This window comes from Lichenostomus cassidix, chromosome 6, assembly GCF_008360975.1.
Source record: "Lichenostomus cassidix isolate B80296 chromosome 6, HeHo_3.0, whole genome shotgun sequence".
Lineage (NCBI taxonomy): Eukaryota > Metazoa > Chordata > Aves > Passeriformes > Meliphagidae > Lichenostomus > Lichenostomus cassidix.
Window position 1 is genome coordinate 17,942,706 of NC_139487.1, and position 14,082 is coordinate 17,956,787.

Sequence of the window (14,082 nt, forward strand, 5' to 3'; positions counted from 1 at the left end):
TTGTTTTTATACTATTATATTTTATTTTAAGGATCTCTTTGGTGTGGGACCTGCCAAGAAGCACCAGGAAAAGCCCCCAGAAGAGAGAGCAAAACAGTCAGGGCCTCTCAAGAAAGCCTCCAGCTTATTGTTCAGCAGCGATGAGGAGGTACTGAGGAGTGAGATTTGGTTGAAAGTTATTACTGGGCTTTATGCTGAGCAAAGCATAGAACTTTTGAGAAGGGAACCACAGACCAACTCTGCTGTGTCCACAGGCCATACCTACCCCAATCCTTTGACTTGTTTGCAGCTAAGGAAGCTGATCCTTGACCCAAATTTTCACAGGATCTAGGTAATAGAAGTCATGTGGAAGAAAAAATCAGTATATTCAATGTAATTTACAGAAAGTTTCGTAGCAAATCTGACTTTAAAACACTAAAAGGGAAAAATAAGTTTGTTCTTACTGCTTTAATTTCTGCAAGAAAGGTTTAGCAGTTCTAGATAGATATGTGTTGAGGTTTTCTTTGTTTGGGGTTTTTGGGGTGGGTTTCTTTTGTATGTGATTTTGTTTATTGGATTTTTTTATTTGCTTGAGTTTTGGTGGTTTTTTTCTTTCTTTGGCTGTTTTGGTTTTTTAGATGAAGGGATGGGAAAATGACACATACATAACAAGGCTTCCCAGAGCGCAGTCCTCTTCTAGGGATGGACTAGGTATTGTCCTTTATCTTAAATGAAAGCCAGAGACACTAAGTAAATTAAAAACTTGTCTGGAAAATCTCTAATTTTTGGATTAGCTCATAGGAATAGGATACAGACTCTTCTTAGTCCTCCTACCACTCAAAATTACTCTGTTGCACAAACTTTATTTTTTATTACTTTTTGTGTAGTTATTTGTTTAGTAGACAGCAGTAATATCTTTAGATACATTTTTATCTTGGTGTAAAATAAACCAAGTTCAAACTTTATCATGCCTGTAGTCCCTTTCAGAAAGAGGACAAACAAAGGTGGGAAACTGGGGAAAACCACTTGAAATGCTGGGAATAACAAAACACACCAAGACAGAAATATCTTGTTTAGTGTGTTTTGAATAAATGGTAGCTGAATAAATGGTAGCTGTGGGAGGAAGTGGGTGCCTTGGGGAGAAGCACTGTGAAGGAAATAAGTGCAGCATCAGGCACTCTAGTAATGAGGTGTCTTGGGTGTATATGTTGTGTTGGGGTTTTTTTTCCTTGGTTTTTTTCCACATATATCAAACTTACTAACTATTTCAGTGGCTCAAATCAGGTTTTTATGAGTGACCCTACTCTTTGTGACTGCAGTTGACACTGACCTCAGTTGTCAAGAGCAGCTGTAACAAAGTGTGTGTACCCCATTTTGCTGGATTAATACTGTGTGCCAAAAGGTGACCAGGCCCTCAGAAAGCCTGAGCAATGTCAGACTGCAGTGGCTAACATGCAGGCAGTGAAGTAAACTAGTCGAGAGTTGAAAGGACTGCCAAGATGATGAAGTGTTCCTCACAGAGAAGACTGGAAAGTGCCTTTGACAAAGACAAAAGAAAACTAAATGGTTCCTTCTTTTTAAGGAACACTGGAATGTCTCCAAGCCAGCTAAACTTCCTTCTGAAGATGACCGAAAAGAAGACCCTGCAAAACCAGCTAGCACTGTCAGTCAGGCTAAAAATGTGAAGACGACAAGCCTCTTTGAGGAAGAGGATGAGGAGGATTTATTTGCAATCACTAAAGAGAGGTAACAGTCCTGGGAGGGCAGTGGGGAGGCCTTTATTCAAAACAACCCAGCAGCGCCTTCAAAACCAGATGGGCCCAGCATATTGAAAATGTTGGTTCTTGCTACTGTTGCTGAGGAGGAAGTAGCAGGGTGTGAGCAGGAAGGGGCAGGGCTGGGCTCTTGTGTATGTGGCGGATCATTCTCTTTGCCACCACTGAACTGGCCTTTCATTTTCTATGCCTGTAATATAAAACCCTCCTGACATTTTTAATCTCTACTTCTGCAGAAAGCTTTGCAGACAAGAAAGAGGGTGGTAGAATTGTTGAGACAGTGAGGAAGTTGAGTTCTGTATCTGGGAACACTTGGTAGAAATGATGGTCCTAGGTGATGCTTTTAAACAGATGCAGTGCATGGCCACTAAATCTTCCACTTTCTCCTCTTTCTCGCTGCAGCCAAAGAAAGCCACAGAAGCCATCATTGTTATTTGAAGACGATGCTATTAATGGAGAATCCTTCTTCAGCTCCCAGTCAACACTACTTCCTCCAGCTGCTACGGCTGCAGTGGTAACTCCTCGTTCTTTTAGAACTAACATGGAACACCTAGTCTTTTTACAGACTATCTTCTTTGTTGGGCACTGAATATAAGTCTTAACTCATTTTAGCTGTGGTAACTCTAGCAAATTGGGAATGGGAACAGGGAAGACTGAACCCTTACATGTATGCTCTTACTACTGTTAGGCTAATAGAGACTTCAAAATTTTCTTGACCACTTATGCTAAATTTGTTTGGATTATGTTAAAAGCTCCTCCAGAGGATGTTGTGAAAGCTCTCAACCATAAAATAAAACCAAATGGAACAAACAGCTCGCTGCTGACTCAGTAGCCAGGGTTCACCCTTTGTGTTACCCTACCCAAGCTGTTTCAGATGTGTAAACAGGCTTGTCACTGACCCTCCCTTTTTTGTGCTCATGCCATCCTCTGTCTTACAAGCTTAGCCCATGATGGACTGCCTGACTGGCTGTGCTTTGGAATTGAGAGCAGGAGATGCAAGGGTTTAACAGAGTTATATCTGTAATGGGGATTCCTGTATATGTGCTTCCTGGCAGTCTTCAACCAGATTAAAAAACCCATAACATTGGAAATTAAAAGTCACAAACCAGAATGTAACATGGGAGGCAAACAGGCGAAGTCAAGTATTTTACCAGTGTCCTAGACCTGTGCAGTAGGCAAACTGAGACTCTGCTATTCCACAACAGCATATGCATTTTATATATAACCACTAATTCCGTGTCACCAACATTCTCTTAATTTTGCAGGAGAAAGTAAAACCAGCACAAGCACAACCTACCTTTAATGAGGAAGAAAAGGAGGAAAAGGAAGATCTGCCAGATAGAAGAGTGAAGTCTAACCAAGTAGAAGATACATTGTGGTGTTCAGCAGAGCCTGGAACAGCTCCTGTGCCCAGAGGAACAGATGTTGCAGGGCAGCAAACAAATGAAAAAGTGAGGGATTTTCTTACATTAATCCAAAGTTTGGTAAAGATTTGGTTAAAAAAAAACCCTCACAGTCTTAACAGTGCTGCTCTGGGACAGAAATATTTTTCAGGATTGCCTCTTCTATTGCCAAGCAAAGAGTAACTTAGTCTTCATTTAGCAAAATCACTTCTCAGTCAAACAGCAAACTGATTAAATGACATTTTAAAGTTGTTTCCTAACTTATATTCTTGAGAAGGCGTTGGGGTTTTTTCTGGGGAAAGAGGAAGGCAGAATCTGATTCCCTTTTCCCTCCAGAGTGGGTTGGGTAATCTTCATTTACATGAACAGAGCTTACCCTTAAAAGATGGCCTATAGTGATGTGTAGACTTTTCTTCAAGCTCGGTAACTTCGTTTCACCATAATGTCTGATGAGTTATGAAGTGGTAAGTGTTATCCTCATAATGATGGCCTTCAGGATTCTGCTGGGCAATACTATTGCATAACAGTATTGATGTGTATTGTTGAATATTATTGCAGAAGTTTCAGCAGAACTGATCTTGGGCACAGTCTTACTGAGTGATTGTAGAGGAATTCCAGCTGATGAATTTCCATTGTAGTTCCTATTCTTGGCACTTTTCCTAAGCACATTCAAGGTTCAGGTAGTGCTGTTCACTGCAAAGTATCCCTATTCATGTGTAGCGTGAGCTAGGTAACTCAGATAATGGCAAAGCAGCTTAGTGCAGCCTTGTGGTGCACATGCAACATGACATAGAGATGAGGAGAAAACTTCACACAGGAAGCTGCTTATCAATACTGCCACAGCATAGGGTACAGGAGGAAACTTATCTTCCTTTCAGAGCTAAAATGTGTATTCTTTTCTTTATTAAATGTCTCTTGCTAATCTGCATATTGCTATTCTGTCTGCTTGGGATACAGTTGCCTGCTTGGTAATGGATTGCAGAACTCTGACCACTGCTGGTATTTAACCAAGAAAGCTTAGCAGGGTTTTTGGGCAAACCTGAAAAAAATAACAGGCTGATGTGATTTTGGGTTTTTTTTTTCTTTTGATGGAGCCTTTTGCAGTAATATCTTCAGAGCCAACTGGCAGTTCAGATCTGTTTGCAACATCACCACCAGCTCTCGAGAAAGATGTCAAGAGCCAAGCTAAGAAAGTGTTAAGCTTGTTTGAGGAGGAAGAAGAGGAGAGACTGGAAGATGATGATGGCATAAAAAATGCACAGAAAGAAATTGGTGTGGTGAGTGTAGAGAAGTTCTTGAACCCTGGGAAATGGTATTTCTATCTCTGCTACTCCAGGCAAGGTTTTGTTTTTATCGTTCCTTCTCTTCATGTCATGGGGGCTGATGTTTCTCCATTTCTAACCTTCCAGATTCTTGGGTGAGAAATTATTCCTGCTCTTCCTTGTGATCCTGAATCCCTTTGTAACTTTTCCTGCCCCACTAACTTGAAAGCATTTTGCTGCATGTTAATATGAAACTTAATTCTGTAGAGGTTTTGGTGCAGCTACTTGATTTTTGCTTTGCAGAACTAACTCTTCAGTTACTCCTCAAGGCCAAAGGCACTAGGAAGTAGAAGGATGTGGAGTTTTAAGCCTTGTGTTTTATCCATTTATTTTGTTTATATTGTTGCAGTTTGTTTGCTGGAAATATGCCTTCAGACTTAGCTTCAGCAATAATTATCTTAATCGTATGTTTGCTTCTGTTTTTAAGTATGTGTGTTCATTTTTTAAAAAAGCTTCCAGCTACCATATTATTACTGTCTGGCTTTTCTGATATAGTGTATACAATCAAGAGGTGGACTTGGAATTTTCAGCAGCAATATCCTTGAATCTATGTTCTTGTTTCTACTTGATGGAAATGTACCAAAATTTTTTCTGTTAATCGGTAGTGTCAAAAAATACATACTATATAGTGCCCTTACAGCAAGGTTTTGTCATCTGAGCATGACAACGTAAATTAAGCTGCCAACCCTAAAGGCTATGTTCACTTCCTTCAAGGATCTCAGCTGGCAGCACACAGTAGTCACAAAGTGATTAAGGTGCTGAAATGCATATTCATGCAAAAATCAGAATGGTAATTTACGAACGTAACATTTTTGATAGGCAAATCTGAAAGGTGCTGCTATTTTTCTTGCTTTTTTCAACTGAATACATGTTTTGTGTATGGACAATTCTAGATGTTCATTAGGTTTTAACGTATCTGGGCATAAAGAGTAGTTGTAGTTCTCTAAAAATGTGACCTGGCTTTTGATATTATATTAAAGCTGATGCATAGAAAGGCTGAGAATGTAATAAAAAATTACAGTAACAAAAATCATAGGAGAGGGTGTTTGGCTGAAAACTGGGAATTAAACTTAGTAGGTAGTCGTTTAAGCTTCTGGAGATAGGAAAGGGGGGCAATCAGGCTTTATTCTTACAGTGACTGCTCTTGCTGCCTGGATTTTGTGTCTGGTGTCATGGTACTGGACATTAGTCACTCTCTGAAGAGGCATCCTTTAATTTGAGTTTTTTCAGAAGAGACAGATGGGTGGTGAAACATAGATACTGGCCTTTACCTGGACATTTGAGTGGGGCCTTCACCTTTGAAAGCCAGACCTGGGTGCATACAATGACCACAATCATAAAAAGACATTGCTTTTGGCGTTCACGGAGCGATACTGTTACTTTGCCAGGTAGCGGAGGGCTTATAGGGTGATATGTGTAACTTCAACCTTCCCCCACACCAGCAAATTTGAAAGTACAAGTTCTCACTAGAGGCAGTATGTTCTGTTCTTCCTTGTGGGTGTTTGTTTGCTTTCACAGGAGAAGAACGGAGAGTCTAGCAACAATAATAGGCCTTCCATTAAAAAAAAAAAAAATTCTCCTTTGAAAAGGTAGCTTAGGAAAATAACTAAAGATATTCTCTTCCTTTCACTTCCATGTCCTGTATCCTTAGCTGAAATTTTTGAGGCATAAAAGTCTTCCTGGAATATAAACCTTCCTGTACATTCATGATAACATACTGAAAACTTTTTTTTCTTTGATAGAAGCTTCACAGGTAAATAGTAGCAGCTGGATCTTAGATCAGCAGAGACAGATATATTGTGGTCAATGTCATCTCATTAAATTGAACTGCAAATACAATTTTGCATTGTCAATTTTGCAAATTTAGTCAAAATAAAGCAAACCAGCAGTTAAAGTTGTATTTTTGTTACCACTACAGGGTTGTAGTGTAGCCTCAGGGGAATTGTAAACTGCCTTACCACTAGGCAAGTAACCTCCTTACAGAGGAATTTTCTCACTGTGTGGACCTCTCTTCTCTCCTTTCAGGCTTCTGAGAAAAGTACTTGGCCCAAAAGCACTGGGGTCTTTCAAGATGAAGAGCTTCTCTTCAGCCACAAACTTCAGAAGGACAATGATCCAGATGTCGACCTCTTTGCCAGCCCCAAGAAGTCAGTGGTGAGTTCAAAGCCCTCCTCTGAACCTATTTAAAAACAGTCTTTAAAGTGTACAGCCTACTGGTATTCCTTGTTTGGACACAGCCTAGAAGTCACCAGTTTCCAGGGAGGGCCAAATGCTAATGTCAGGTATATTCTGGCATCATGGACTGAAGGAGATGTGCTTTGGATCTGTGATGTGTCTTTTCCTTATCCTTTGTTTCTTTAGTCCTCAAACCGTATCCTGAAGCCATCATCTGGAGGAGGGCTTTTTGGGGATGATGATGAGGATGATCTCTTCAGTACTGCTAAAACAAACCTTCCGGTACCTGTTTCTCTACTGTAAATGGTTTATATAAAAGAGTTTGGAAAGAAGTGTGTGGAAGGGATTTTTCCATAGGTATACCCACAAGAAATTAAGTCACTTTTCAAATGTTTTTGAGAGTTGTGACCCTGAAGACAAAGGGAACAAACAGATGCATTGGGTGTCCCAATGTTGGGATGAGAGAATGAGATTCTACTTTTTGTGTACCACTGGGACTGGCTTAGGTGTAAGAGAACATACTGTGCAGAAATCAGAGTAGTAGAGTTTGTTTTATTTAATTGCTCACCTTGCTTATATTACTTCCCTGTGATTCATGCATGACTGATGAACCTTGCTCTATGAGGTGTGTAATTCAAGTTTCTGCAGGTTGGTTTGATCTGAGGTAATGATGCAGTATTAAAATCCTCATGGTCACCTGATTGATTTTAGACAGCAAGTAGCTGCAGTAATGAACTAGACTGTGTTACAGGTGGTCTGAGTCCTAACATGCATTCTAAACTGCTTTCTTAAATGTAGGTAGCTTAATTAAATGGAAACTAACTTTTACTTTAGTCTATTTTCATGTCTATAACTGGAAGTTAGAATAGAAACCTGGCAATAGTTCCTGGAAACAGTTTCTTTGAGGACTGCAGACAGGGTGGTCTTTAGTAATTAGTTCTTGGGAGCTATATACGGAACCTTGTTGCTTGACAACATAACAATAGCACTGTTCCTTAGCTAGCTTTGTGATTTTATTTTCCCTGCTGTTTTGTTTATGTCGAAATATGCATGCATTTGAAAGTTTATCGAAACTCTCATTATTAATTGCTAGCATAGACAGCAAAGGTTGAGGTAGACCAAAGGAATGGAGGAATTGAAGGCCCTTGCCTTGCAGAACCAGAAGCCAATGCCTAATGTTGTAGTGTTGCTTTGTTCCTTTGGGGTTTTAGGGCTTTTCTTTTTTTTTATTTTTGGATCTGTACACCATGCTTTTTACCCATTTGTGTTGACTTCTGCCCATAATGCTTTCAGAAAATAACTGAGAAGAAAACTCTTCAGACCAGTGTTGGCCCTTTCTCAGTGAGCAGTAATCTAGAAAATGCATTAAGTGCCAAGCAAGATGAGACTCTGAAGGCAACAACTACAGAGGCAAGTACTTAAATCTTGTGTCTTAAGCAGCATGCAAAGAAAAAGTCTGAGTGGAAAGATTTTGAAGCCCTCTTGACTTCCATGTGGGCTTCATTGAAGTGTGAAGCCCTGTTACAGTCAGTCACAAAGAGAAAAGTTAGATCATGACCTGGCAATGTGGCTTCAGAGGATTTTAGGGGACAGAATAAGTGGGGAAAGAAAAAGTAGCTGTCCTGCTTTGATTTGACTAGTGGAGGCTGTGACCTGGAGAAGATGGATGTTGTTCAGTTACCATAGCAAAGTCTAATATTGGGTAGAAGGAAGTGTGAATGAAATGTGATAATGAAAATGGGGCCATGGCATATGGGAAACTGAAAACTGAGTGACTATAGCTCTCGTGGTAGAACGTGATGATAACAAGGTATCTTCAAAATAAATTGGTAAGCAATTTTCTGCTTTCTATAGAGGTACTGCAAACTATGGTTTGGTTGATAACAACTTGTCAACTTGTTTAATCCAATGTAATTTTGTGCAGAAATCTACAGGTCCTGTTCCCATTAAAACCAAAGAGCCTTCATCTCGGATTGGAAAGCTACAAGTAATTAAATTTACTGGCACTTTAACTTTCAAAAAAAAAAGGACAATCTTCCTTGCCTCACTGATGGCTTTCCCTGAAACAAAATCTTATTGCTTCCTTACCTTACTCTTGCAATGTTATTGTTTTTTTTCAAATGGCATATTTTTGATTGCTTTTTCTGCATTGCATGTTTAATATTGTTTCCTCCTTCTGTTTCAGTTCTGGCTCTAAGCAGCACTATTTACTCATATTTGGGGGGCAGAGGGTGGGCTCCTCTTTGAGCTGCTATTGTTCTCAGTACTATTAGGTATATTTAGAGACTCCCATGGGTCTCTTAGGGAGGACTATGGTTGTCTCACTCTTCAGACATGAAATGACTAGTAACTGTCTATATCACAGTACCATTCAAAGTCAGAAACATTGTGTCCTCAGACGGAATATTGAGCTACATAGGTGTTTGGTCTGGCATAACTTGACCCTGCTGTTCCTGAAGCTCTTATACCAAGTAATAGTGTTGACCACTCCACAGTTTTAGTGAGACAGAGCATGTGGGAGACACAGAAGTTTATAGGTCTGAGAAAAGCCAGGCACTTTAGAAGTAGAACTTATGTACCCAGATACAATATTTCTTGCTGCTTCTCTGGAACCATGCTTGCTCTGGAGCAGTAGTAATGTGTTGTCTTTTTGTGAGTATGTTTTTGTTTTCTCTGTTTTGTAGGCTAACTTAGCTATTAACCCTTCAGCCTTACTACCTGGTGCAATGCCTAAGATCTCCAGTGTCAAGTCCCCCTTACCAGTGCTGGACACTCCATTACATGAGCACAGGGATGTGCAGAACAGCGAAGCCTTTTCTGCTGCAGGAAGCAACGAAGAACTCGGTGTGAGCTTCGATCAGCCCATGCAAGCGGACACCTTGCACAGTGCCAATAAGGTAACCTTGGTATTTAGGATGAGAGGAAGGGAGATTAAAAACACAGTCTATCCTCATGCAGGAGTTTGTTTTGGTATGCAAGTTCTGCTAACAGTGTGGTTTATCTGAATCTAAGTGGAAGTGTGAAAATCTAATCCCTTCTCATTTCCGTGGATCACTGAAGAGAAAGTCTAGCTTAGCATCTATACTTAGCTCTGTAAGGGGCTTATGCATGTACCTGGTGCCTTTTTAAAGTACATGTGTACCTTTTCCAAATACTGGAAATTCCAATTTCCTTATTGGTCAAAGGTATGTTAGCGTAACATCTTGTCCTATCCCAGGCGACACCAACCTAAAAAACCATTAAAAAGACATCTCGCTACTCTAACTATAAAATATGTTACAGGCAGCTGCTTTGACAAGCTATCCAGAACACATCATTGCTGTAGGTTGACCTTTACCTCCTCTGTGGATAAAAATGTCATGCTGTTCTGAACTGTCACTGTCAATTCTTTTTCAAAGAAAACTTTTGTTTTCGCACAAAGCAAAACAAAAAGAAGTATTACAGCTTTTGATATGGCAAATCTCTGCCTCCTGACTCAGTTGTTTTTCACTCATACCTTTTTACTTTGTGGACTGGAAAAGGCATATTCTAATTCAAGATTTAGGGATTCTTAAAAAAAATAGAAGTGTCAATCATGTAGTTAAGATTTAATCAAGGTGCTTATGATTTTATAAGTCTCCGGTGTTTCCTGAGAGCAGCAATTTCAGTAAGAAAACTTCAAATTTTAACTTATATTCTTTCTTCCCTTAATGCTGATGAGGCTGTTCATTACTAGATAAGCAGCAGAGATGACTTGGGAAGATGCAGCAGACATCACCACAATGGCTGACATGGCCCCTTAGTGACAAATGGGTTTGATGCTTGTACATCAGATTAATGCATTACCATTAGTAATAGTTGTTTCCAATAGCAGCCTGTCCCAACAGACAAAGCTCTCTATTGTGATACTTTTAAATAGATAGGCTTGCAAAGAATAGAGTGCCTGTAGCTGCATATGATCAACCTTGAATATTTATTTTAGTGTAGTGATGATGCATGTTTTTTTACAGAAGTAATCTGAGAAGAAATATTTTGGTAACTATACAGTGAATGTTTTTTGTGACTCAGGTTACATTGTAGTTTCGGTATATCATTGCTTCTTCAACCATTCAAGTTTGAGTGTAAATATATCCAGTCAAATGCACTTTTTTCCAAAGGCTGGAACAAAGCACCCTGCCCAGCATTCTGCCTGCCCTTTCAAAGAACAGTGCATGGAGCAATTAACAAAAGGGAAGAAGAGGTTGTAGTGATCCATTTCCTATCCATGTAAATACTCCTGTATGTGTGGGGTAGGGGAGAGGCTATAATGGAAACTTGCAGGGGGCTTCCTTAAAAGCAGCAATTAACTGCAAGAGGCTATGCATAAAATGAAATTGCATGGGAAATATAATTAGTCATGGCTTGAACTGCATTGTAAAAGCCCCTAGATTAGCAAGCTGTCAGACTGACTAAGGTATTACCTAAAGCCAAGGGAAAACCAAGGGGCTAGAATGGCTTGCTGATCTGTTGTGACTCTACTTGCAAGTGCTGTTGCTTTTGTACACCTGTTCCACCTGCTGTGGAATGACTAAAGGCAGCAAATCAAAAGTCCTGGGTTCTATTTCTGAACCTTCTCCAAACTACTCCAAGCTTGAATGTCCTGTGGGGCTTTTTCCTTATGGTATAATCCTGCTCTGCTTTTCCTCCTTCTTTGCAGACCAGGATCAGGGTTCCAGGAAAGCGCAGACCCCCTAGCAGAATGGCGCGCCGTCTGGCTGCCCAAGAGGCTGAAGTGAGTGACGACGTGGACACAACTAAAGAGTCACAATTCTCTCTACCAAAACAGACGTCAGCGGTAGTGAACATAAAGGAGCCTCTTGCTGTTGAAGCAGAGTCACAGGAAAATGGCTTTCTCTCTAGCTTGTCACTGCCAGCTCACAGCAGTGTTTTGTCTGCTGGGACAGATAAACTCCTTCCTCCAGAATCCACAGAAAATGGGGATGATCTGTTTGAATCTGAAGATCTTTTTGCAAGCAGCTCAACATCCAGACCATCTGCACAATCAAAGCTGAAGGAGGGAATGCCAGACAGTGTGGCTAACAAACCCATCAAGAGCAGGGAAAAAAAGCCTGATCTGGGTGATCAGGACAGCAATGATCTCTTCCAGCCTGTACAACAAAAATCTTCAACAAAAAGCAGCCCTATACCTTTTCTGGAAGAAGAGGAAGAGTCTCTCTTCACCTCTCAGAAAACTGGAAAAAAGGAGTTAAAATCTGCTGTCCGCCAAGCAGTTGACCCTACTGCCCAAGATATCTTTGAGGTAATGGCTGAACCTGCCACATTGATTTTTTCTTCCCCAGAGCCATTGCAGACCCCTCTAACTTAGGCCTAATGGTGGCTGCTGAATAGGTTGGGGTGTGCAGGATAGGTAGTGAAGTAAACTCTCTATCCTGCTCCATTGCTGGGAAATGGAAACCCTTTCTTTGCTTGTTCACCCCCTAATTAGTAGCAGTGGTTTAAAAGGTGGAGCCTTAACACAGAGCAGGCATGCACTAAATGTGCTGTGACAACTTAGCTTTTTCAGAATAAGGTATTTGGTTGTTAACTATCTGTTCAATGCTCAGCAGCTCAAATAAAACCTTAAAAAAAGGAATAAAATTGGTGAGCTGGGCGCTTGATACAGGCCTCTGTGTCCTGTACTTGACCTGTGTACAATCTACTACTAAGGCACTTCTGCCAAGTCCACCATGAGGAAAAGGGTCTCAAACTTCTTTTCAGTTAGGTTGACAAAGACCTCTCCAATCATTGAATTCAGCCTTTGACTGAAAAACCCAAGAAGCCCAGGTCTTTTAAACATCTCAGCTGCTGCATACAGATAATTTGACTGTTCTCGCGAAGTGTGTTGTGGCTTAATGAGATCTTTCTATGGTTTTTTCCAAGGATGATATATTTGCTACTGAAGCAATTAAGCCAATGACCAAAATGAAAGAGAAAATGCCAGAGACTAACCTGTTTGATGATAACATTGATATTTTTGCGGATCTAACTGTAAAACCAAAAGAAAAAAAGACCAAGAAGAAGGTGGAACAAAAATCCATATTTGATGATGATATGGGTAAGTGTATGTAAAAGTAAAAATCTTGCTACTAGTCTTGTAATATTGTTCTGAGTTGCATTCATCTAAGATGTTTTAGAATCCTCTGCTTTCTTTTACTTTTCAGCTGCTCTGAAATCTCTGGTCTTCTTTGGATTTTAATCTTGGATGAAAACTTGCTAGATTTGTAGAACTAGCGTGGCATTTAAGTGGATTAGGAGAGTGTATAAAATTGCTCTGAGGAAAGGTTTCATTTCTATAGGGATTTTCTTACCTGTAGGAATTACTCCATACAAGCTTCTAAGAGACTCATCTCATGTTGTTTCGGCTCTGAGACAGATACTGTATTTCAATTTCCACACTTTTTGTATTGTACTTTCAGATGAGTCACTGATATGAACAAATTAGCATCTCTTCCCATCCCACATTCACTATTGTGTTAACTACCTTGGGGCCCATAAGCTTTTGTTTACATTCATGCACCCAGGACAATTTATAGATACTACACCTGAGAGCAAATGTTTGCCATGTATAATTTGTTGAAAAAACAAGCAGTAATGTGAAATCATGCAAAGCATGCTCCTTTCTTCTCCATCAGCAGAGACCATGAAAGTAATTTGATGCTCAGCTGTGTCTGTTCTTAGGCTCTACATGTTCTTCTTTGAGATTGCATGTATTTCTTTTCTAAGACAAAAAATTCCTCTCTATCTTTGGTTCTTGTCAAGTCTTCATTCCCTCTAACTATTCAAATTGAACCTGACTTACCGCTGTTTTACTTGGACTGCTGCTAAGCATTCCAGTCTTACGGCTGAAGTCTATATGCTAGAAAACTTGCTGGAGAATGAACATTTTGAGATTTCAAAATCTTCTCAACTGGTACAAAAAATAAGACTTACAGGTTTGATAGGAAGGTATTTGAAATACATATTGGATGATTTTTAAAGTATCTTATTTTAATAATTTTCTTTTTTTTCATGTAGTCTGTTGTAAATGAAAGAATCTGCCAAGCAGTTATTCCTCCCAAATATTCACCACAAAAATCTGGACTGAATGTTGAAAAAAGAGTTGTAGAGTGCCATTAAAAAACAGTTGAAAATTAGCCACAGCAGAACCTGTTCTTTGTACTTCCACTTTTGACATCAACTCTGGTGCTAAAGCTTTGTGTTTGATGTCACAGCTGATCTTGATGCCTGTTGGATCTAAAGCACCTGCATCTGATGGACTTCATCTTCCTCTAGAGTGGTGACTGTTTAGTGGTACAGCCATAGGTATGCAGCTTCCTAGTGCCCATGGAGCTCCAAAACACCAACAGGAGTGCAGGGAGATGTCTGAAGATGAGGATGTCCAGCTGGCAGTAGAGTTGTGGAACTGGCACT

The 14,082-nt window shown here is 40.0% G+C and overlaps 2 protein-coding genes across 6 annotated transcripts in view; one reads left to right on the forward strand and one right to left on the reverse strand.

Moving 5' to 3' along the window:
- LOC146435381 (WASH complex subunit 2A-like) overlaps positions 1 to 14,082 on the forward strand; it is a 32,782-nt gene that overhangs the window by 16,420 nt on the left and 2,280 nt on the right. For 2 of the 5 annotated variants that reach the window (XM_085065373.1, XM_085065374.1), the window contains 12 exons: positions 32 to 148; positions 1,562 to 1,725; positions 2,157 to 2,268; positions 3,020 to 3,205; positions 4,252 to 4,434; positions 6,505 to 6,633; positions 6,841 to 6,936; positions 7,948 to 8,064; positions 8,579 to 8,641; positions 9,339 to 9,551; positions 11,330 to 11,932; positions 12,553 to 12,727. In XM_085065373.1, the coding sequence (XP_084921499.1) occupies positions 32 to 148; positions 1,562 to 1,725; positions 2,157 to 2,268; positions 3,020 to 3,205; positions 4,252 to 4,434; positions 6,505 to 6,633; positions 6,841 to 6,936; positions 7,948 to 8,064; positions 8,579 to 8,641; positions 9,339 to 9,551; positions 11,330 to 11,932; positions 12,553 to 12,727 (2,158 nt within the window). The remainder of the gene's footprint in view (positions 1 to 31; positions 149 to 1,561; positions 1,726 to 2,156; positions 2,269 to 3,019; positions 3,206 to 4,251; positions 4,435 to 6,504; positions 6,634 to 6,840; positions 6,937 to 7,947; positions 8,065 to 8,578; positions 8,642 to 9,338; positions 9,552 to 11,329; positions 11,933 to 12,552; positions 12,728 to 14,082) is intronic. The other 3 variants (XM_085065376.1, XM_085065375.1, XM_085065377.1) reach the window with 3 other exon arrangements.
- Positions 1 to 14,082, reverse strand: part of PKD2L1 (polycystin 2 like 1, transient receptor potential cation channel) — a 311,230-nt gene that overhangs the window by 1,475 nt on the left and 295,673 nt on the right. The window lies entirely within an intron of this gene.